Source organism: Selaginella moellendorffii, unplaced genomic scaffold (assembly GCF_000143415.4).
Source record: "Selaginella moellendorffii unplaced genomic scaffold, v1.0 SELMOscaffold_86, whole genome shotgun sequence".
Classification (NCBI taxonomy): Eukaryota; Viridiplantae; Streptophyta; class Lycopodiopsida; order Selaginellales; family Selaginellaceae; genus Selaginella; species Selaginella moellendorffii.
In genome coordinates, this window is record NW_003314347.1 from 660,812 (window position 1) to 682,390 (window position 21,579).

Sequence of the window (21,579 nt, forward strand, 5' to 3'; positions counted from 1 at the left end):
ACACCACTGTCTTTTAGACACGTGGCACATGAAGGGTTTAGGTTCTGCTTCATGGTTATCCTATGGTAAATCACCATAGGATAAAGGGTAAAAACCACGTGTCCTACATTTGGTATCAGAGGATACGTCTCAGCAAATATTATCTAATGAGATTGGACAAATAGTCTCGTTGTATACTCAAAGATGAAAATGATGATCTGAGTGGGTACATGTTTAGGTGCAAAGGCTTTGCAATTGTTCCTTAGGTAGAGATTTTGGTTACCTTTTGTGCTATATGATGTGAGCTTGATCTTGGGCTCATAGAATGGATTTGAGGTGTACTATTTTGCACGAGTTTGCGCTTGGGCTCATGAGTGAGACGCATTAGCAACTCAAGGATACATTTTGAGTTGGCAAGATTAGTGTTAGCCTATTAAGAGTTTTATGAGTTGTTCCATGTACCATGAGTGAAAGTAAACCTCCTTTGGGTTTGCTATGAGTGGCAAATAGGCTGGTCCGTAGCTATTTAGCACAGCACTAGTGGATCCTTCCTAGGCATGATTACAAGTGGATCAATCAAGACTGTAAGGATTAGTCTGTTGATTCGAGTAGTCATTGTCATGCTCTCTCATAAACTTTTCTTGGATTGGACTGAAGGCAGTGCGAACACAAGCTTGAGGTTTAGTCAAAGATGAGGGCGAAAAGAGAGTCGTTAGAGACGAAGGATCAAACATGTAAATCATCTTCTCTTCTTAGAGAGATGATTCGCAACGAGGTGTGACTCATTGTGTTCACATTATGCAAACAAGAGTCCCTAATTTGATATATATTGGAAATGATGGTCTTGCAAGTGGTGAGTGGCATGAGTTTATCTGTGTTATGAACAAAAGTTAGTGGTGTTGGGTGTTGTAAATCTCTATTGGTGGAGTGTGGTATTTATGTTGCATTTTGTCGAATCGAGTTGGCACTTGATAATCACATAAACCTTTGAAGTAATGCCATGGGCGTTGCTCGTGGTGTTGCTCAATTGATCAAGTCATTATGATACTTATATCATATCCATGTGATAATGAGCAATGTGTTTACAAAGTTGCTTGGTTAAACGATAATCAACCCCAAAGTGGCTGATGGTGAAGCTAGTCTACTTACATATAATAGCATTATAGTAGTTTTAACTGGGTTCTTAATAATGATTTATAATATGCTAAGCTTATGTTGGTACCTTGTTTCTTAAGGAGTTTGCCCATTAAGGTGTTGGAAAGGGTTATAGCATTCACTTGTTATGGCTTGTTGGTTAACCTATTAGCATTTGGAGTAGATTGTTGGATAGAGATGGTGTGTAATTGAGACATTAACATCACTAACACTTATGTTAATGGAAGTGGCATTATTTTTCAAGTGATGAGAAATCCTCCTTAGAGCTTGATTTTCCATATCATTTTTCTTGTTAGTGTTTTGGCTTCATAGTGGATCTTGAAAGTGATTGAAGAAGAGCGTTAATGGTGGATGTCTAGAGATATAGTCTTTATGATCAAATCTTGGATGTTTATTTTACATTTTGCAGATGTCAGTGTTAAATGTCAGAAAAATGGGCAAAGATGTTTGAGGCTTAAGCATACTATGGGTCATGAGAATTTGTGTTGAGGTGAACCTATGTAAAATTGTTGATAGGAAGAAGTTGGTTGAGTCTTGAAAGTTTGCATTCTTGGACTGAGAGTCATTCTTTCTCTAGGATGGAAATTTTCCATAAATTTTCTTAAACTTTTCCAATGGCTGATCTATTAATCACTTTACTTGAAAACCATTAAGCCAATACAAACTAGTGAAGGGGTTGGAGTTGACTTTAATTGGCTTAAACCTTAGTAGGTAGTTTATATAATGCAACCCGAAAGGGATGCTGACTTTTGGGGATAAAGCAATTGAGTTGGATAGAGGAGTTGGTGTAGAAAAGTGGCTATTACACTTTTCTAAGAAAGGTGACCCTTGTGCCTTTCTTCTGTATTGTTATGCTTAGTGGTAAATTGTACCTTGCATTTTGTTAAACTCTATGAGAGTAGTGAGCTCTCACTAATCTTGACTTGGTCTTGGTAGCCTTGCACTTTGGCTGAGGATAGTGATGTCCAACTTAGTTGTTTGAGGTTAAGATGATGGTACCTGTACTATAGCTTTGTCTATGAGGAGGTTGTGTACCAATATGAGTCCATCTCATGGTCTTCACTTTAATTTTGACTAAGTGTTGGTCATGCAAAACTAGCCTCTTCAAGGCATGCTCAGAGTTGTTGGCTAAATGTGTCGGTAAACTTATTGCAGTTGAGTTGGATTCAAGTAGTTATTTAGTTCGTGCTTGTCCATGAACCTTTATCTCGTGCTTAGGGTATTACGTTCATGTTAGATAAATATACGACTCGATGGTATGAGTTTAGTGTTTGGGTCTTGTGAAGGTAAGTTGAAGAGTGATTGTTAGTTACTTTGCGACTAGTGATTGCTTGTAGACTTTATTAAGGACTTTTAACACTTGCTTCACTCGATAAAGATTTAACACTGATGGGCTTGCTTTACCGGATGGTGTTGCCGAAGATCGTGTCATTAAACTTACATGGGTTTTTCATGTTAGCATATCAACTCTACCTATGTCGATATCATTTGGTTGTGTTTAGTTATAGTGTTAGATTTTATTGAGTCTTAGATGTGGTGAATCACTCCTTGATGATGTGTTATCTGAAATTGAGTATTTTTGAAGGATTACTCTCGGATACTAAATATAGTATCTTCGACTTTGGTTAGCTTGGTTGCAAAAGAGTTTTGAGTGGTGATTCACTCTTGTTTTATTTTAGCTTTGTTCTTGTGTTGATGGCATTGAAGTGATGCCTTGTTGTTAACAATATTGTTGTTGAGATGTGAGATAAGATGTCTCTCCATAGGATTGATATTGAGTTTCATTAGTCTCGATGAAAATAGTGTTAATGATTTGGCTATAGCTTTGTGTTATTGGCATTCGTGCATTTGCTAGTTAGCAACTACATTGATGTTCAAATGAATTGAGTGGCAAATTGAGTTAGTTACGTTCTAGACAAAATTATTTATTAAGGGTTGAGCTTTGAGCTTTTCCTTGGAAGGTGATTCAGTCATAGACTATACTAACTTTACGAGCGGAAAAGTTAGTGATTGATATTGAAGTGATTAAATCCTTATTGGATTTGAGTTGAGATATATCAATTATTAATAATTCTTCTTGTACTTGTTGCGAAGTGAGTTATGTCTTGCTATAGATGGATTTATGGAGGATTGTTTAGTGATTATTTGTTGAACATAGCTTTATTGTGTTTGACTTTTAGATTGATGTAGATATGCTCTTCATTAATTTTACATTATGAAGTTTAGCTTATGGATGTGTTAGGGAGGATATTATGGGTTGTGCCATGATTTTTTCTTTAGCATTGAAGTTAGTTCATGCAAAACTTGTGATCACTGTTAAGCAAGACTTGGCTATAGACTTCTTCGAACTTTTGCTTCATTAAGTTTTATGCTCATTGTCCTATTTGTTAGAAATTGTTGAGGAAGGCATTCTGACTCATTAGCTTCGATGTTGAAGTTGGCTTTTGCATCTAGCAATCATTGGTGATGATTGACTATCATCTAGAATAATTGATTATCCTTGTCAAAGTTTTACTCGATTGTTATTGAATGATTTACCATTCTTTGGGATGGTGGATTCTTTTTTCAACGATGATTATGCATCTCTCTATTAATGGGATGATTAATGATCTTTTATGATAGTTAATTGTGAGGTTTGATAGCTTCTAGCTTTTCGCATTACCACTTGTTGTTTGTGGTTTGCTCTGGATTGATCTCTTGGGTTTGAGATATATGTAGGATGTTGTTGATTCTTGCTTAAGCAACTTTGGTTCTTTAGTATTGTTAACTGGGTTCTATATAGATTGGCTAATATGATAATTGAGATGAACAAATGTTTGTTAGTCTTACCACATTCATTCTATTCTATTGATTATTGTTCGAGTTAGTTTTGATAGATTTGGATGTTATTTCCTTTAGGTGATACATTCATAGGCATCTTACTTGCCAGTCAATGGATACTTTGTGTTCTTTTAGTTGTCTTTTATAAGTTGTTTAGCATGCTATCTGCAATATTCGGTAGTTAAGTTTTTTCATTGAGTTTACTTAATGATATACTTGCTATTGAATTTTGTTGAATGGTGAATTTTGTATTTACCAGTTATGATGATCTTGGTGGTTCCTATACTAAAATACTGCTTTATCAGATAATAACTTACTTGGATTATTTTTGTGTTCTAATCTAAGATATAATTAAGTCTCTAAGATATCATTGTCTATGACTTTGATATTGTCCATCTATTGCTCTTTGAGTTTAGGCCAATATAGGCAGACTGGCTTTGGCCCTTCATGTGCATGGTGAAATCTTTAGTTATCACCCACCTCTTTGTCGATGTTCCTTATTCCGTTCAAAGGGCGTGACCATGTAAACAACTTTATGTTTAGCGCAGTCTATCTAAACCTTACCGATGGGTTTTGTTTCTTTGCTTATGAGGGTTCTTTCTCTCTCTATATCCCTGTAGGCAGGGTGTATCACACTTTTGTAAGTTAGGTGACAACTAGAGCAACAAGGGCGGCTAACTTTGTTAGTCATTTCCTTGTTGGTGATGGCTAGAAGGTGTCTGAGTGGGTAGTGCATCCGCGTTAGACAAAGAGGTTACATTAACTCATTTAAGTTAATGTATTTCTCACATAATGTGAATACCGTGAACTTTTTCTAGAGTTGTTTCCTTGGCGGTATTCTAAACTAAAGTATGCATCGACAAGGACATCAATCTTCCCTAAAGGGGGGAGAGTGTCGCAAATGTGACTTCGGGTATCAAAAGTTACCTATCAGTTAGTCCTTTCAGATATTCTTTCCTTATTGCCACGACGGCAAGAGGTCGATATTGCTAGTTCCTTTTATCAACCCCTCTTGTTCAAATGTTAGTTTACTGGGCTTAGCACTTGTACTTTGCCAGATGGACATAAGGTAGGAACTTCTATGTGTTTTTAGCTGAGCATACTCGGCCTGGCTCTTAGTTCTCTTTTGCTCTAAAATTCTTGAAATGTTAGTCTCCAAAATAAGGCTTCATAATCATAGCTTATTTGTAAACATAAGAGCTTCTAGAATTCTAGATTATTGTGTATATCTATGCTATATCATTTTGATGAAATCCTACTTCATTATGCATATATTTTTTTCCACATATGCCAATTTTCTAGAGAAATAGACTGTAGGGAAATATAAACCACATTATAATGGTAGGGAATACTAACACGCTATCATTCTCTTATGTGAGATTGCCTTTCAGTCTTGGAAATGTATATAAAATTGATTCTTTGATATTGTATTACTTTTGAGTCTTTCAAAAGATTTTAATTTCTTTTATTATTATTCACAAACAATTCTCAAAAACTCTTATTAGGGATTCACTGCAAAAATATATCTTGATATTTTTATATAGGAGGATTTCAATATAAACAAGTAATAGAGTTTTTTATATGAATTAATATATAAATTACAAATATTATGGAAAGTTTTAAGGTGTAGATTTCTTGGTTCTTTCTACTATGTTGTTCATCTCTATTATTTCAGAAATAACATAGTATTTTATCAATGGTGACAGTGGTTTTCATATTCCCAGATGAGTAATAAGGACTAGAGTGTAATATAGAGATTATGGTAGTGAAATGATATTAATATTTTCACATTCCTATGCATTACAACTCTTACTTACATATCTTTTATTTTCTTTCTCAAGATCTTTTAAATAACAAAAATCTTTTGAAAAATATTTTATTCAAAAAATCTTTTGAATAAAGGAATAATATGTACAGCTATAAAAGTATTAAAAATACTAAGTAGTCAAATAAAAATATGACAGTTGTAATTATAAATTTTTACCACCTTTGTATCTCTAATCATTTTTCTTTTTCATTTTTCGGATACTTTAATTTATCAACTCAACACCTTGATAAATGCCCAATTTTGTTTAAGTTCTACTTAAAACCACTAATTTTTTTTAATTGGCTAAGTTTTTACCACTTTTTACCTCCTCTAAAAGCTCCAACTCAGCTTAGTTGGTAAATGCCTAAGTCATCCATGTAGTGAGAATATGTATTTATTTTCTACCTCTACTAGCTATAATCATATAGCATTCAACCACATTATGAGACTCTTATTGGTTTTTATTCAAGTTGAAAATGCTTAAAAGAAAACAATTTGAGGTATTGACTTAGATATTTATTTTGTGACTACAACCAACTCTTTGTCCTTGAACTTTGTTACAATGTAGACTTCTACTACCATTGCTCATCTATTTGATAAAAAATCTGGCAAAAAAGCTTCTATTTTATGAAAAAAAAATTATTTTTACCATTCTTACCCTCAACTTGGATCAAGTCCTAATTTGATCCACATCTATGACAAAAAGAGCTATAGTTTCTACTAAATGCCTTAAAACTTCATTCTTTTCTCTTCCATCCTTTATAGAGTTTATTTTCACCTTAGTGGTCTACAAATACACTCAACACAAAAACATGCCTATAACTCATTTGCGCATTTACTTTAAATGACATCTCTAAGTAACCTAAACCCCCTCAAATAAACCTTTTGCAGTCTTTTTAATTGCTATTAGTCAGTCCTTTGCAGCTTCTTCTATAGTTGTTTGCTACCTACAAGCATTTCTAATTTTAACACTTTCTTGATTGTTCAATAATGTTGACATAAGATGCTTCTTTCTTCCATCTTTAGAATTGTGTTCCACAATAAATGCCAATTGCCCTTTATCTCCAAAGTTAGAAATGTTCTTAGGTATTCCAAATGGTCTTTGACCTCAGCCTCTACCACCTCCTCCAAATCCTCATCCTCATCTTGGAAGACTATGTTAATATTGGTGGAATGGTGCAAAATTGTCATACAACACTAAAAAACTCAATGTAGTCTCTTTACAAATCTCTACTTTTAGAATTTATTTCAATTGGCTTGGCTTAAATCATGGTGGTTCTTTGTAGTTGCTTGGTCCTCTATTGTTCTAAAGCTAAGTATGAGGCACCAAAACCTATTATAGCCATCCAGCCAAATGCCTACAAATTACTATTTGTTATTAATGATTCATATATATATTTCACCTCATTTATATCACCCCAAAATTGAGCCAAGAAAATTCCTCACATTAAAATCTTACTCACCATAACTCTTCCAAGATCATTAGAATAGGCAGATTCTAAATCTACTTTGGTTGATCCTAGGTGTGAAAGATTAAACTTGTTAGAACTTCCATGTGTCACCAGCTTGATTATTTAACTTAAAAACTACAAAAGTGTTGGCTAAAGCTCCATTAGCCCAAGTATTGATCTTGCCCACATGCAACTTCAAAAAGCTGTTAAAGTGTAGACACAACTTATAGAAGCGTCAGGCAAAAGACCCAGCTAGGACAAGACACATTATTACTATCAAACTCACTCTCAGACACTCATAAAACTTTTGGGGCCATTAGATTTCTCCAACTGGCTAAAAGATTCACAAGAAACCCCATGGCAAGGGCATTAACACACTAGAACCCTAGATGTTCAATAGGGGGATTCCCCACATACCAATGAAACAACACTAGAACTCTCACTACAACTCAATGCAAGGCCTTTATGTGGGACAAACCTCGAGCTGCTCCACTTTACACTCTCAAACACACAAACATTTGAATGCAAAAGCCCCAAAGGGATGGAGTTAGGCCCAGCTTGACCTCACAAAGTCACAAACACCTCTCTTTTATACTACTTATGTAGTCACTCTTTAACTTTTTGATCTCCAACACCATAGATGCTCAAATGAGGCTGCTATTCCAAAACCCATCTCATCATGTTCCTAAGAAGAACAATCTTTCATATGTCTATGATCTCCCTCTAATTGCAAATACCCAAATCCAAATCTCGCATGAATTTGCAATTGGCTGCCTGATCACAGATCTCTAAATCTTATACCATGAGTTTTGCTGTTTTCCAATGGGCAGCAAATAAGCAAGTTTAGTTTTTAAGAACCTAATCTATTAATAGCTCTTAACTGATTTACAAAAGCTTCCTATTTAAGATCTATATTAACTGTTAATAGTTCAGTTTATAGTATTTTAATTCCCAATACTAAGAAAATAGTCTTTATCTTCATCCTTTAATTCTTTTGGAGATGATGCAATTAATAGAGGTGCTATGCAAATACTTTTTGGAGTTACATTTTGGAAGGTTTACTGCAATTTCTATTTCCCAACAAAACACTTCTTCACCCTTCAATATATTCTGTTACCACAAGAAATTTAAGTGCCAGTATTTGCTGTATGTTTTTAATTATCAAGTGCTTGTTAGAACCAACGGGACCTCCTGGTAAAAATAATGTCTAGGGTTCTAGAATTCTTTTAGGGTTCTTGGATCATGAATTCCGCCGACGCGGACGCCGACATTGGGAAGAGGCAAGAGATCCTGGTACGTGATTTTCCCGGCAGGAGGAGCGAAATCCAGGATCTCCTGTCGATTTTGGGAGGCCCGTGTGATTTCTTCCCGCCGCTGCTCGTACATGGCGCTGCGTCTACCGGCAAGACGAGCGTCGTCAAGGAGATCTTCCGGCATTTGCGCAGGCCATACGCATACGCGAGCTGTCGATCGTGCCATGCCGCCAGGATTTTGTTTGAATCGATCATCAACAGCCTGGTTGGGCACGTGAGGAGCGCCGAGATTGGCTACTCCAGCGCGCGCAAGTGTGAAAGAGCCTCGGATTTCGTGGAGTTTCTTCCAGATGCTTGCGAGGAGGCTATTCGTCGATCCAACAATGAAGTGGGTGCATTCTTTTATCTGTCAGTCGTTCATTTTTCTTTCTCACAACTCGTTTTTCAGTACAGAGCTGCTCGTCTCCATCAAACGGCAAAGCCAGTAGCGATGATCCGGTCACTGTGTTTGGCAACTTGAGCTGGTTCAAGCGAGAAACAGGGGTTGTCTACCTCATCATTGACAACATTGATCTCGTGAGGAACTGGAGTGGTGGACAAAACCTTTTATCGGTTTTGTTTCGGCTTCCAGAGCTCTCCCGGCTCCCGCAGCTGGGAATGGTATTCATCAGCAGCGTTGGCCCGCATGCTTTCATGTCCGGCACAGGATGCCGGCAGCCCCTGCCAGTTTACTTCAGAGATTATCTAGACGACGAACTCTTCCAGATCCTGGTGAAGAAGCAAATCAAGTCCGATCTCTACGTTTCGTTTCTCAAGTAAGTTGCTTCTTTCATGCCGAGGGATGATACTCATGCGCCTTAATCTTTTGGTTTCTCCAGTGCGGTGTTGAAGCCGTTTAGCCGAGCAACACGGAGAATAACCGAGCTCATGATGCTGCTGGAGCCTCTGTTTGAGCAGTACTGCGCGCCGGTGGTCTCGGGAGCGGTGCTTCCGGACGAGCAAGGGAAACGAAAGCTCTTCACGCTTATCAAACCACACGTTCGCAGCTTCTTGGGACGGGCTTCTTCTATCCTTGCAGCATCTCCAGGAAAGTTATTGGAGTCACCAGGTGGAGGAAGATCAGTCATCAGCGCTCCAGCGTCCGACGACCAACTGTGCAATTTACAGTTGCCTCTCTGCAGTAAATATCTGCTTCTGGCGGCATACATCGCTTCCACTAATCCAGCTACATTGGATGCCGCTTTGTTTGATGCCGGCCACGCAAGTGGCTCGAGGAAACGAAGGCGAAGGTGAAGCTCAATTTCTAGTTATTTCTTCTCTTTTCTCTTACGTGTTCCGATCACAGGAGTTCTCTGTCAGCCACGGAAAAGAAAGAAAACAAGGAGATGGAGAGGCAACTCAAAGGTCCAGGCAGCTTCTCTCTGGAGAGGCTCCTGGCAATATTCTCGTGCATTGCAACCGGCCCTGGATTTAAACTCGGGATTTCTGCTCATGACAACAAACTGGACGAAGACGCAGGCATGGAAGTCACGTCCGATGTTCTAATGCAGCTATCAACGCTCGTCGGCGTTGGTCTGATATCACAAGGACTCACTGATCCACTTGAAGGATCTCCAAAGTTTCGGTGCAATGTGGAGGAGGAAGTCATCCATATGGTAACGTTTCATTCCTTCTTTAACTTCAACTATGGTTTTCGCTGGCTTTGCAGATCGCTAGGAGCACTAGCTTTCCACTCGCTAAGTACCTGTACTACAACTGTTAAACAGGTGCCTTTTCTTAGATCAAGTTTTCAACGACCATCATAGATGCTGCAAAACAAGAGCATTGCTTCGGTGATACATTACATCGCAAATGGCTGTAGACTACGCTGAGAAGTCGCAATCGAATCCGGGATACTCGTGAGGAGAGTTCCAACGTCAAATCCATCGTAGTTGTATCCACTCGATGTCTAAACCATTTTCGGAAACTACCACTTAACAAATTGATCGATACCTCTCAAGCGAGCGTCGATTTTCCCCTGCGAAGATCAACCAAAAAATCGTTACTGACCAAAAAAATTGATCATTTAGGGCTTTACTTTGCATCACAGACATGTTTCGCCAGACCCACGTGTATGCCACGTCAAAGAGCAAAGCGATGACATGGAATGGAATATGCAGTTATACCTGCATTAGGGCTTTTCCACGCGGAAAAAGAGGTGCGCGCGCGACGAAGTCCCAGATCTAGAGTTCTCGCGATCACAAGTTAGGGTTCTTCGATCTGGGATCTCTCAGCCACTAGGGTAACAGCAATCTTCTCATCGCCGCGAGGGCCATGGCGGCCATTCCTAGGGTCAGCATCCTCGGCTTGATTCTAGCCCTGCTCCTGCCGCTGCTGGCCGTGGCCGAGATCAAGCGCACCAAGATCAAGGACGATGGCCGCCCGCTCATCATGTTCGAGAAATTCGGCTTCACGAACCGCGGCGAGGTGGGGATCTTCGTGTCCGAGGTCCACGTCTCGTCCGAGGCCGATCTCTCGCTCATGGGCTTCTTCCTCAGCACCGAGGAAGCGCTCCTCCAGGTCTTCGCCGACGTCGAGAAGCAGCCAAACCAGTGCATCCTCGCCAATCCCAAGATCCGCGCCTTGCTCCGCCTCAACGAGGTCGATGGCCGCGGCGGGACTTACAACAACACCTTCCCGGTGGCTGATGGCAACGAGTACTCGCTCTTCTTCATCAATTGCCACGCTCACTCGCAGGTCTCGATGATCGTGGAGACTTCCATGTACAACTTGGAGGGCAGTGTCAAGGATTTCCTCCCGGCCGGCCAGACCCAGCTCCCAGCGCTGTTCTTCACCTTCGCGCTCGTCTACATCGCGCTCACGGCCCTCTGGATCTACTTCTGCGCCAAGCACAAGGAGACCACGCACAGGATCCACATCCTCATGGGAGTTCTTCTCGCGCTCAAGGTGCTCAACTTGCTCGCCGAGGCCGAGGATAAGAGCTATATCAAGAAGACCGGCACCGCGCACGGCTGGGACGTGATCTTCTACATCTCGGGTTTCCTCAAGGGTGTGATGCTCTTCACGGTGATCGTCCTGGTCGGGACCGGGTGGTCGTTCCTCAAGCCATTTCTCCAGGACAAGGAGAAGAAGGTGTTGATGGTGGTGATCCCGCTCCAGGTGTTTGCAAACGTTGCCTCGATCGTGATCGACGAGACCGGGCCGGCGACCAAGAGCTGGTTTACTTGGCGCCAGCTCTTCCTGTTGCTCGATATCATCTGCTGCTGCGCCATCCTCTTCCCCATCGTCTGGTCGATCAAGCACTTGAGAGAGGCCTCTCACTCGGATGGAAAGGCCGCCAGGAACCTCGTCAAGCTCACGCTCTTCCGCCAGTACTACATCGTCGTCGTGACTTACATCTACTTCACCCGGATCGTGGTGTTTGCGCTGACAACGATCACGCCATACCAGTACCGATGGTCGAGCAGCTTCGCGGCCGAGGCCGCGACTCTGGCCTTCTATCTCTTCACTGGCTATAAGTTCCGGCCGGTCGTACACAACCCATACTTTGTGCTGGACGAGGAGGAGGAGGAGGCCGCGCAAGAAGCTCTCAAGGACGACGATTTCGATCTCTAGAAAGTGTGTGACGATTGATGGTGGTAAGTTTTGCTCCTGGAAAGTCAGAAAGAAGAAAAGCTCCACAGAGATTTATTTGCAATCTATCGAGTTCTTTCAAGAACAAGCCCAGCTAGATGTGTTTTAGAGCTAGGAAAGAAGTACCTCGGCGATAAAGCGATAGACGACGATGAATCGCAGCACCCGGTAGAGCGGCTCAAACTCTGTGAAGCCGTAATCCACGGCCAGCTCGCGGAAGGAGTGCTCGTTGATGTGTAGATCCCGCCGCGGCACATAGAAGTTCTTGGCAGCCGCTGGAATTCCCACCGTCTCCCTGGCGAGCGGCGACACTGGAGCAATGCCGTGGAGATTCCTTGGAGCTGAAGTGGATCGGCGCAGCAGACTCGTCACGAGCGTGGATCGGGAGAGCAACCTCGACGCCATTGCCGCGAAGAACCCTAAATGCGACAGCCCTAAAATTAAAACCGGGGCTTCCTTGTTTGACTCTGACGACGCGTTTTCTCGATCGATCTCCCACATTTTGCGATCGATCTTGCTGTCGTCCCGTCCCACAGGAGCTCGATCCATGGCGCGCAAATTGCTCCTCGGCAGCTATGTCTTGCAAGATCCCTTCGCTGGGCTCGAGTACGAGGATCCAGCGACGGAGAAGCAGGCGCACGAGATATCGCAGAAAATCTTGGTAAGGTACTCCCACGATCTTAGCTTCTCGTCCCTGATTCCAGCGCTGGCGACGTCCTATTCCATGACATTCGAGTCTCTCGACGTCAAGACTACGACCACGGCATACCTTGGCCCTCTCAAGCTCGTCTACAAGCCTTTCAAGATCAACCGGTGGCTTCACATGTTCTTTCCGAAGATGAGCAACAGGGTCGAGCTCGGAAATCTGTGGCTCCAGATGGAAAATGTGAGATTTCCTCCGCGAATCGGTGGTACAGTGGAGGATATCTTGGGTGCTCTTCCCAGGGCCGCGAGCTTCCAGATAGTAAGCTTTCTAGACCAAGGAGCTTACGGTGCCATCTACAAGGTGACTTGGTCGAAACAGGAATTTGCGATCAAGCTGTTTAGCAAGGAAAAACACCTCCAGGACGAAGCAGTGATCCATTTCACGCTGGACCATCCTCACGTTGTCAAGCCTCATGGCTACTACCTCAGCGGGAGTGGCAGTAGCAGTGGCAATTGCTCTGACGCCGGGTTGATCATGGAGCTGATGGATGGCGATCTCCAGACCTGGATCAAGAACAAGGTTGAAAAAGACCCCCATCATCCACCGCTGGAAGAGAAAGCTGCGATCGACGTGATGCTCCAGCTCGCCACCGCTCTCATGTACATGCACGCGTTTGGATTGATCCACCGGGACGTGAAGCCGGGAAACTTGCTCGTTCGATTCAACCAGACTTTTCCCAGCGGTCTAGAGGTGAAGTTAGGAGATTTCGGCACTGCCAGATCCGTGGAGGACGGGCAGCTCACGGCTCGAAGAGGGACGCAGTGTTACTGGGCTCCAGAAGTTCTCCAGGGTGACGAAGGATCAAAGTGTTCTTACACGGACAAGGCCGATGTTTACAGCTTTGGAATGACCTTCTACGCGGTCCTCACGGGAGAGACTCCGCTGGACAAGTACAAGGAGTTGTCGCCCGAGGAGTTCTTGGAGAAGATCCGGGGTGGGAACTGGATCATCCCTGGGTTGAAACGAGCCGGGAAGAGGCCTCGGCTGCCGAGTTCCGTCGACCCGAGCTTGGCGAAGCTGATCCAGCAGTGCTGGCATGAAGATCCGGAAGAAAGGCCTCCGTTTGACGTGATCTGCTGGGCTTTGGAGATCATCCAGTGCAAACTCCTTGGAACCGAGATCTGTTCCGCTTTGGACAGGTACTTGATCACGTCGCGAATTTTTTTTTCTCGCTGATGATCTTCTCCTCGTTTTGTTCTTGGTTTTGTTCTTCGTCCAGGAACCCGGAAGTTTATCCGATGAAGCTCGATGATCCTGGCTCTGGCCCCCATGACAAAGTTATACCATTCTCTTTCACGAACCAGCAAAACCAGAGGCTACTTAGCTTCTAAGCTGACAGCGGCTGCCACGTATTTCCAAGTCAGCTCTAATTGCCAGCTTGGCAGACAAGTGGCGTCCAAGCTAGCACTCGACGAGGAGAATCGAACTCGTGTGTCATTACTTTATTCTTTGGTTTTGTGGAGAGGTTTTAGAGCGAGGCGATGGCGCGCAGGCAAGGGATTGCTCCGCCAGTGGCTGTGCCAGCCGCGGCCACGGCAGCGGCGGCGGTGGCGGAGAGCGCCGCGCCGGATGAGAGATTCGTGGAGGATGAGGGATATTTCTCACAGGATCCACAGGAGTGTGTGCCAGCGGTGGCGATGGAGGGCGCCGAGGAGGACGAGATGCTATCGCGATCCATGGTGATGACAAGGGCCGAGGTCGTCAAGCGCCGGCGGCGAAGGGTGAGGCAGCTGATCAAGCTCTATCGGGTACAGTATTGGGCATTGCTCGAGGAGCTGCGCGCCAAGTACCGGAGGTTCTATCTCCGGACAGGGAAGAGCGGCTGGCGCGAGGAGAATGAGGCGGAGGAATCGCAGCAGCCGGGCAATGTGGACATGAGAGTGCCCGAGCGATCGGCCGGGGAGGCGATCAAGTGTGGATTCCAGGGATGCATGACCAAGCCGATGCCGCTCAGCGCCTATTGCTTCGATCACATTCTCTTGGAGCCTCGCCAGTGCTTGTACAAGCCGTGCGCATTCGTTCCTCGCAGGTATGCCGTATGATATTTCGATCGATCGAGTCTTTCCTTAGATTTTTTTTCGTGTCTTGGGTTTCTTTCTTTCTTTTGTTTTAGTCATACTCTATGCATTAATAGTGACATGGTAGATAGGAGTTTATGTTCTTTCAATGTCTTTGCATCGTGTCTCTTTGCTAGACATGCTTTAGATGTCATGGATAGGATTTTACGTTCTTAGAGATACGATCGCTAGAACTTTTTATATTGTATTTCTTGTTAGACAAGTTCTTGACATTTCGTCAAGCCCCTTGACATTGTTTTTTCATGCGTCTCACGTTCTTGCTATTCTTTCTCCTTCCAGTGCCCCGAATGGAACTTGTGGGAAACCCGTTCTTCGTGCGGTAGTGCCATCTTTTTGCGCCATTCACTTCCAGTTAGCCCAGAGGCAAGCTGCTCGAGTAATGAAGAGGGCCGCCAATAACAACACGGTGCCTCCACTGGGAGCGTTTGCTGGCAAAGGCGCTCCCAAGCTCCATGTCTTGATCTCGGAGTACGTTCGAGCCATCCAGAACAAACGAAGAGCCAGGGCCGCCAACCACAGCTAAAGATCTTTCGTATAGGAGGTAGACGATGGTGTGTCCTCGAGTTTTCTTACTTCGTTATGGTCGCAGGTTTAAACCTGCGCGCTATAATACAAAAGGCACTTTGATGCCGACGGAGTAATATTCTACTATTGTTTCTTTCAACTTCAGTACAAAGCGCGTCATTTCGCGCGGAGCCTACAAAGTTCTGGCCTCACGTGAAATATCAGGAGCAGCAGTGTCATTCCCTGGCTATGGTGGCTGTCTCGCTTCAAAGCATCTGTTAAGCTTTCAAACTTCTCCGCTTTGAAGATGGTGAGCGCCGTTTTTGGTTTGGTTGCTGTGTTGAGCTTTCTCGCTTTGCAGGGTGTGCTCGATGGATATCACAGAGCAATGAACGAGGTGTTTGAGCGGTATGGATCGTTTGCAGCTCGTCGTCCGGCTGTTCCGCTCATGTACGATTTTCGCTCTTGCGTTTTTGCCGCGATAAATCTTTTCTCTTTTCACTTTCACAGAATTGGACTCGTCCTGCTTGGAGGAATTTCTTTTGGTCTTTTTAATGTGAAGAAGGAAGCCGATCTGGAAAAGCTATGGGTTGAGCAAAACTCTCGCGTCGTGGAAGAGAAAGAGTTTTTCGATTCGAGGTTCTCTTGTTTGAATTTCGTTCGTATAAATGTAACGTTGTCTGGTTTCAGTTTCGGAGGTATTTCTCGGCTCGAGGCAGTCACAATCACACCACGGGATGGCAAGGATTACAACTTGGTCCATGCGATGGACGCTCTTAAGTCATCCATTACTCCTCTCTATGACAACTTGACCATGACAAGAACGATAAACGGAAAGACATATAACTTCCGCGAGGTATGATATGTGATGATGTCTTCATTGGTTTCAGATTAAGACCATTTTCTATTGCAGAACGATTTCTGTGAGAGGCCTGTTGTGCCGGATTACATAAAGTCTGGTACAGACCCTTTGAAGAACAAAAACTTCATTTCATGGGGATACTCAAAATATGCAAATTGTGCCTTAGAGGCGCTGAATGCTCCTCCTGAACTGCGTTTACCCGATGGATGGGGTATAGACTGGCTTCCTTGTCTGAAACTATCGGCATTAGACTGTTTTAAAGAAGGAGGCGATTTTGACTATCCACCAGCGTTAAAACTACTTGAACAAGAAGGTACACTTCTCTTGATTTATTTGCTCGCAGTACATATTCTATTTTATGGTTTATGATTCAGCTCTCTCCGGGTTACGCATCGCTCAAATTGCTGTCATCCCTAACGGAAACTGTCAAACGGAAGTTCGCCGTAACTACACAGCTCTAAACATCGATGAAAACACCGTCAATGAGGTTTCTAAAGTTTATGGTTTCCTAGTTTCTTAACTTATACAGTATGTTTCAGCTTGTCCAGGGAGTTACTGGTTTGTCTCGGCTTCTTTTGACATGGGGATACAGCTGGAGAAAATCATACGCAGGCATGACCAATCAGCAAGTAATTTATTCAGTTTGCGAACTCAAGCTCGAAAATAAGCTCTGAAAATTTCAGGTTCTAGATCACATAAATGCTGCTCTGCGATTTGGAAAGTCTGCTGATCCGAATCCGACAAATCCTCAGGTTATATTTCTAAAGCGAGTTTTTGATGCTCACTACCGTCACATAGATTGTGGACTGCCTCTCTGGAACGCAACCGTGCTGCATGACATGGTTTGGAGCACACAGCCCAACTCTAACGTCATTGGGTAGTCTGAAGTACGATGCTTCTGGGAACATCACCGAGGTTACTACTTGAAACTTACACGTACTAGTCGTCTGCTCACAACTGTAATTTTGATTCATTATGTCTCTCAGATCAAAGGATTAAGATGGGCCGGAAACAATTTCCATCAAAGGCATCCGGTCTGGGAATCGTACATCTCTAATTTACTAGGTACAAGTTTTCAAGAAAAACAGAGGGAGCAGCTTACTAAAGACTGGGAAGCTCATATGATCAACGAACTGGACCCTCTACGACAGCACCAACCAAGTACAATATTTGGCGACAAAAATATTTATGGTGACCTGCAGCTAGAGTTCAACATGTGGGTATGTAATCAACCATTTTCGCGTCTGCTTGATAAACTTTCCTGACTTTCTTCGATTACAGAGGTCGTCGGAAGACATAATCTCGGATGCCAATAAAACACCAGTGTGGCAGATAGTTCTTAGCGGCATTCTTGTCTCGATATACTCATTTCTGGCTTTTGTCAACTTCAAGGATCCTGTACACTCGTTTACATGGCTGGCTCTCACCGTAAGTACGTTTTATCACCGATCAGAACTAACCTTTTTCTTTGTTTGCAGGGAATGGTTGTAGTTTCACTTGCTGTTATTGCTGGGTTTGGGTTTAGCGCTGCTATTGGAATCAAGCTAACCCCGTTGGCCGGTTCTGTGGTACCTTTCCTTACACTGGGACTGGGTACATGACATCAAGTGTTATGGTTTACATTGCTAACATCTTGTACTATTGTCAGGCATAGATGATGTTTTCGTGCTAGTGAGCGTACTTCGTAATTACTTAAAAGATCCATCACTCAAAGACATAACTTCAAAAGTACCTGAAGCAGAGATGAGAATGACAACTGCTCTCGCGGGTCCATCGGTGGTGTTAACAACGTTTTCTGTTCTTGCTTCATTCTTCATTTCTTCACTTGTCGGTATTGTAATTTGGTATTTCACTTTGCTAATTGGAGTTTGTTTATTTTGTTCACGAAGAGTCCAATGCCAATCGTGAGGTGGTTTTGCTGGCAAATGGGGATCACAGCAACACTTCATACTCTAGGAATGCTTTTGATATTTATACCGATAATGGCAATCGATGCCAGACGAGTGAAGGTAAGTCTGTTTTTATTTATACCTGTCTTTTTCAACACTATGTCGCAGGCCAATGTTTGTGATCCTTACCTTTGGCTGCTTTGCGGGATTCGAAAGAAGGAAAATCTAGGTTCGCTTCTTCGGTTTTGATACCCGCTTGCGTTTTCTTAATCTTGTGTGTGTGCTTTTGTAGAAGGGCCGCTTGCGTCAAAGGACTCCCCTGGAAATTTCAGTGGACATGTCACTGGAACATCCTTCGTATCGCGAGCTGTTGCAAAGTACTATGCTCCTCTATTTGAAAATAATCTGTTCAAGGTCGTTGTGGTGCGTATCTTCAACCTTGTTTTTCTCGTTCTAACCCTGCACGGTTTCAGCTTGTATTGTTCTCAGCATTACTCGCTGTGACAACTTACCTGGGCTTTGAAAAAGTCGAGCACGGGTTATTACTATCCGATATAACTCTGAAAGGTAGCCTTCTCACATCACGTTCTGAGCAACACATTTTCTTGTAACTAGGCTCGTACCAGAACACATTTGCGGTCGTAACAGAGGGAAAATTCTTAAGCTACCAAATTGTAAGGTTGAGTCCCACAATGGTTTCTTATTGAGCCTTGATTTACAGAACTATGTGACGCGAGATATTGATTTTGCGAGGAACCAGGAAAATCTTCTTAAGATATACGAGACAATGCAAAGCAACTTGTCATACTGGACTCCTCCACAACCCAGGGTAATATCGACTTTTTGTTCCTTTTGCGGAGGATGACACTTAGTCCATATAAGAATTTGGATCACTACCCCTCTTCGCAATGGCCTCACAGCCTTCTTTCTTCTTTCAGGTTCTAGAAGCGTCAGTATTGGGAAACATTATGGTTTACACGGCTAATTCTAGACCCGATATAAAAACAGTTCCTGTGAATGTCTCCGGGATTCCGCTATTTACTATCCCTGTCGACGTTTTCGATCAGACTCAGCAAGCCTGGTCATCGACGCCCATAGGTACAGAAGCTCAGTTTGCAAGCTCATCTTTGAAGATTTTGGTCCAGGTATTTTTTCACTGCCCGATTACTACTGCGAGGACAAGACTACAAAAGAACATTTGGATTGTTTCACTACCACATTCAAACCAAATCTTCGAGTTGCGGCTACAAAGACATCTGTAAGTCAGTTTTGTTATACGTCCTTTCATGTTTATGGAACTCTACATGCGTGAAACAGATTTTTATAGAGCACTTGGGTGCCGAGACGGAACCAAATCTTCGTATGATCAGACAGACCAGAAAAATAGCTGACCAGATGAATGCCGAGATCGGTGAAAATGTTGCCTACGTGTACGGGTATCCGTTCCTTTTCTTTGAACAGTATCTTCACAGCAGCCGAAACTTGTACATTGTGGTGGGCTTCGCGTTACGTAAGTTTCTGTCAGCAGTCCATTCCTTTCAAGCAGGCTCACTGGTTTTTTCCTTTGCAGTTGGAGTATTTGTGGCCGTTCTCATTTTCCAGTTCAGCATCGTGATCTCGTTCCTTATCGTGATTGTGCTGCTCATGGTGGACTTGGAAGTGTACGGCTTTATCTACGTTATCGGTGCAAAACTTAACTGTACGTGTAGTTCTACTCTGATGACCAAAACTGACAATCTATCTCTTGCAGCCCTCTCGCTCGTTAACCTTGGCATAGTTGTGAGTACTATGTGTTTAGCAACCTTTCGGCAGTTTCTAACGCTGTCTCGTGGTATTTTCTAGATTGGAATGGCGGCCGAACTCACGTACCTTGCTCGAGCATTCCTGATGGTGGAGGGAACCAGGAACTACCGCGTTGGGAAGGCACTCGAGTGGACTCTGGAACCCCTGCTCCATGGTTTCGGAACTCAAGTGGTCGCGACTCTACCGCTCGTCTTTCTCAAGTAAGCGAAACTTTTAAAACTCCCAAGCCTGCGTTCTCATCATCCAGCCATTTCCCTCTTCATCAGGTACCACGCATTCCGAATCTACTACTTCGCAATGTTCGCAGTCATGGGCGTGCTTAGCTTCCTCAACGGCTTTGTGCTACTCCCGGTGCTTCTCTCGTGGTTTGGACCTCCAGCCCTGCCCAGCCACATCCCTGTTGCCAGCACGCACGGGTTCTCGCACGTCGACGAAGATCAAAAGGGCGACAAAGAGATGGTAGAAACGGAGCCTGCACAGGACATGGACCTGCGCCCCTAGTGGTTTGTCTCTACTCCTTTCTCCTTTCTTTTCTTCCTTGGAACTTATTATTTCTTTCCTTGCAGTTCAGTTGCTATAAAAAAAAAAGCTCACTAGGAAAGAACTTCATGCCTTGGATATGCTGCTGTTTCAAATTCTAGTTAGGGCCAAATGGCAGCAGTGGCAACAACTTCTGTACCTGCACCTGCAGCCCAACCTGCACCCGCACCCGAACCCGAGCGGCCAATCGAGGAGCTTTTCACAGAAGACCAGCTCGTTACTTACAAGGAAGTCTTCTCCGTCTTTGACAAGGACGAAGATGGTAAGTGTTTCTTTCGTCTCTGTCCCTGCGAATGACTAGAACAGTTTCGCAGGCTTTGTGGCGGCCAAGGAGATCGGGCCGATGCTCCGAGCAGTCGTCCAGAACCCGACGCAGGCAGAGATCCGGGGGATGGTCCTCGAGATGGATCCGCTGCAGATTGGGAACAAGCTGTACGACTTCCCCACGTTTCTGCGGTACGTAAGCCGGAGGATGAAGGAGTATGACACCGAGGAGGAGCTGCGGGAGGCGTTCCGGGTGTTTGACAAGGAGCAAAACGGGCAGGTGTCGGCGGCGGAGCTGCGGGAGGTGGTGACGACGCTGGGGGAGGTTTTCACGCCGGACGAGGTGAGCTTGCTCATGAAAGATGCCAAGGTGAATGCCGAGGGGATGATCAACTACGAGGGCCTCATCAAGATGATGATGAAGAAGTGAGCGAGCGAGTGCGGAAGAAAAAGCTAGAGGAGAAGTACCATACCTCGGGCCGGAGATCCTTGTCTCCTCGAAAGTGATGGATTTTCGCGGCTTGAAGCTCGTCGATGTCCACAACTCCAATCCCTTTTGATCCCCACGCGTTAAGTTACGCCTTGATCAAAGCCTCGAAACCAGAACAAGAAGAAACTTACATTCGTAGCCACGAAGAACACCACTGAAAGAAAAAAAAATGAGAATGTTTCATACACACAAGAGTTCTCTTACCTTTCTCGTTTCTGAGAGATTTTCTGGACGATTAGCCAGCAAGCTTAAAGCTGTGATCATCGCAAACATCACTTTCTCAAACGTCAAGGAAGAGAAAAGCTCACTCCTGAGGCTTGGGCTGCGGGATCAGCGCCGCCAAGA

At 43.6% G+C, this 21,579-nt stretch overlaps 6 protein-coding genes across 10 annotated transcripts; all 6 read left to right on the top strand.

Moving 5' to 3' along the window:
* Positions 1-8,438: 8,438 nt before the first annotated feature.
* On the top strand, positions 8,439-10,464 carry LOC9656781 (origin of replication complex subunit 5). Of its 2 annotated transcripts, XM_002988004.2 has the most exons (5): positions 8,439-8,853; positions 8,919-9,280; positions 9,344-9,754; positions 9,811-10,120; positions 10,174-10,464. In XM_002988004.2, exons 1-5 carry the CDS (start codon positions 8,455-8,457, stop codon positions 10,225-10,227), a joined length of 1,536 nt encoding a protein of 511 aa, XP_002988050.1. In that variant the 5' UTR covers positions 8,439-8,454; the 3' UTR covers positions 10,228-10,464. The 2 variants fall into 2 exon arrangements, with proteins under 2 accessions (XP_002988050.1, XP_024517723.1); XM_024661955.1 differs by having other exon boundaries at positions 9,811-10,464.
* Positions 10,465-10,589: 125 nt separating this feature from the next.
* LOC9656782 (protein GPR107) lies at positions 10,590-12,164 on the top strand. The gene has a single exon (XM_002988005.2). It carries the CDS (start codon positions 10,779-10,781, stop codon positions 12,078-12,080), a length of 1,302 nt encoding a protein of 433 aa, XP_002988051.1. The 5' UTR covers positions 10,590-10,778; the 3' UTR covers positions 12,081-12,164.
* Positions 12,165-12,286: 122 nt separating this feature from the next.
* Positions 12,287-14,281, top strand: LOC112341584 (light-sensor Protein kinase-like). Its single transcript, XM_024661954.1, has 2 exons — positions 12,287-13,943; positions 14,024-14,281. Exons 1-2 carry the CDS (start codon positions 12,418-12,420, stop codon positions 14,133-14,135), a joined length of 1,638 nt encoding a protein of 545 aa, XP_024517722.1. The 5' UTR covers positions 12,287-12,417; the 3' UTR covers positions 14,136-14,281.
* LOC9656783 (INO80 complex subunit D) lies at positions 14,278-15,533 on the top strand. Its single transcript, XM_002988006.2, has 2 exons — positions 14,278-14,833; positions 15,162-15,533. Exons 1-2 carry the CDS (start codon positions 14,286-14,288, stop codon positions 15,403-15,405), a joined length of 792 nt encoding a protein of 263 aa, XP_002988052.2. The 5' UTR covers positions 14,278-14,285; the 3' UTR covers positions 15,406-15,533.
* Positions 15,534-15,619: 86 nt separating this feature from the next.
* LOC112341583 (protein patched homolog 2-like) lies at positions 15,620-20,568 on the top strand. 4 transcript variants are annotated; one of them, XM_024661953.1, is made up of 26 exons: positions 15,620-15,696; positions 15,748-15,836; positions 15,897-16,242; positions 16,300-16,561; positions 16,623-16,735; positions 16,788-16,877; positions 16,932-17,000; positions 17,047-17,163; positions 17,235-17,468; positions 17,530-17,676; positions 17,727-17,841; positions 17,897-18,075; positions 18,138-18,257; positions 18,306-18,366; positions 18,430-18,560; positions 18,611-18,704; positions 18,753-18,811; positions 18,859-18,966; positions 19,076-19,235; positions 19,283-19,395; positions 19,455-19,647; positions 19,708-19,836; positions 19,888-19,916; positions 19,980-20,140; positions 20,207-20,443; positions 20,507-20,517. In XM_024661953.1, the coding sequence occupies exons 1-25, from the start codon at positions 15,694-15,696 to the stop codon at positions 20,439-20,441; spliced, it is 3,357 nt and encodes a 1,118-aa protein (XP_024517721.1). In that variant the 5' UTR covers positions 15,620-15,693; the 3' UTR covers positions 20,442-20,443; positions 20,507-20,517. The 4 variants fall into 4 exon arrangements, with proteins under 4 accessions (XP_024517721.1, XP_024517720.1, XP_024517719.1 ...); XM_024661952.1 differs by having other exon boundaries at positions 15,664-15,836; positions 15,897-16,025; positions 16,077-16,242; XM_024661951.1 differs by having other exon boundaries at positions 15,664-15,836; positions 20,512-20,568.
* Positions 20,536-21,419, top strand: LOC9656784 (calmodulin). Its single transcript, XM_002988007.2, has 2 exons — positions 20,536-20,742; positions 20,795-21,419. Exons 1-2 carry the CDS (start codon positions 20,592-20,594, stop codon positions 21,172-21,174), a joined length of 531 nt encoding a protein of 176 aa, XP_002988053.1. The 5' UTR covers positions 20,536-20,591; the 3' UTR covers positions 21,175-21,419.
* The last annotated feature ends 160 nt before the right edge of the window (positions 21,420-21,579 follow it).

Bases quoted from the DNA above. Each gene is read 5' to 3' on its own strand.
- LOC9656781 (XM_024661955.1), top strand. From the start codon at position 8,455: ATGAATTCCGCCGACGCGGACGCCGACATTGGGAAGAGGCAAGAGATC. The intron at 8,854-8,918 runs GTGGGTGCATTC...TTTTCAGTACAG, and splicing joins TTCGTCGATCCAACAATGAA to AGCTGCTCGTCTCCATCAAA. The intron at 9,755-9,810 runs GTGAAGCTCAAT...TTCCGATCACAG, and splicing joins TCGAGGAAACGAAGGCGAAG to GAGTTCTCTGTCAGCCACGG.
- LOC9656782 (XM_002988005.2), top strand. From the start codon at position 10,779: ATGGCGGCCATTCCTAGGGTCAGCATCCTCGGCTTGATTCTAGCCCTG.
- LOC112341584 (XM_024661954.1), top strand. From the start codon at position 12,418: ATGCCGTGGAGATTCCTTGGAGCTGAAGTGGATCGGCGCAGCAGACTC. The intron at 13,944-14,023 runs GTACTTGATCAC...TTCTTCGTCCAG, and splicing joins ATCTGTTCCGCTTTGGACAG to GAACCCGGAAGTTTATCCGA.
- LOC9656783 (XM_002988006.2), top strand. From the start codon at position 14,286: ATGGCGCGCAGGCAAGGGATTGCTCCGCCAGTGGCTGTGCCAGCCGCG. The intron at 14,834-15,161 runs GTATGCCGTATG...TTCTCCTTCCAG, and splicing joins TGCGCATTCGTTCCTCGCAG to TGCCCCGAATGGAACTTGTG.
- LOC112341583 (XM_024661951.1), top strand. From the start codon at position 15,694: ATGGTGAGCGCCGTTTTTGGTTTGGTTGCTGTGTTGAGCTTTCTCGCT. The intron at 18,705-18,752 runs GTAGCCTTCTCA...TCTTGTAACTAG, and splicing joins ATCCGATATAACTCTGAAAG to GCTCGTACCAGAACACATTT. The intron at 19,837-19,887 runs GTACGTGTAGTT...TATCTCTTGCAG, and splicing joins TATCGGTGCAAAACTTAACT to CCCTCTCGCTCGTTAACCTT.
- LOC9656784 (XM_002988007.2), top strand. From the start codon at position 20,592: ATGGCAGCAGTGGCAACAACTTCTGTACCTGCACCTGCAGCCCAACCT. The intron at 20,743-20,794 runs GTAAGTGTTTCT...ACAGTTTCGCAG, and splicing joins CTTTGACAAGGACGAAGATG to GCTTTGTGGCGGCCAAGGAG.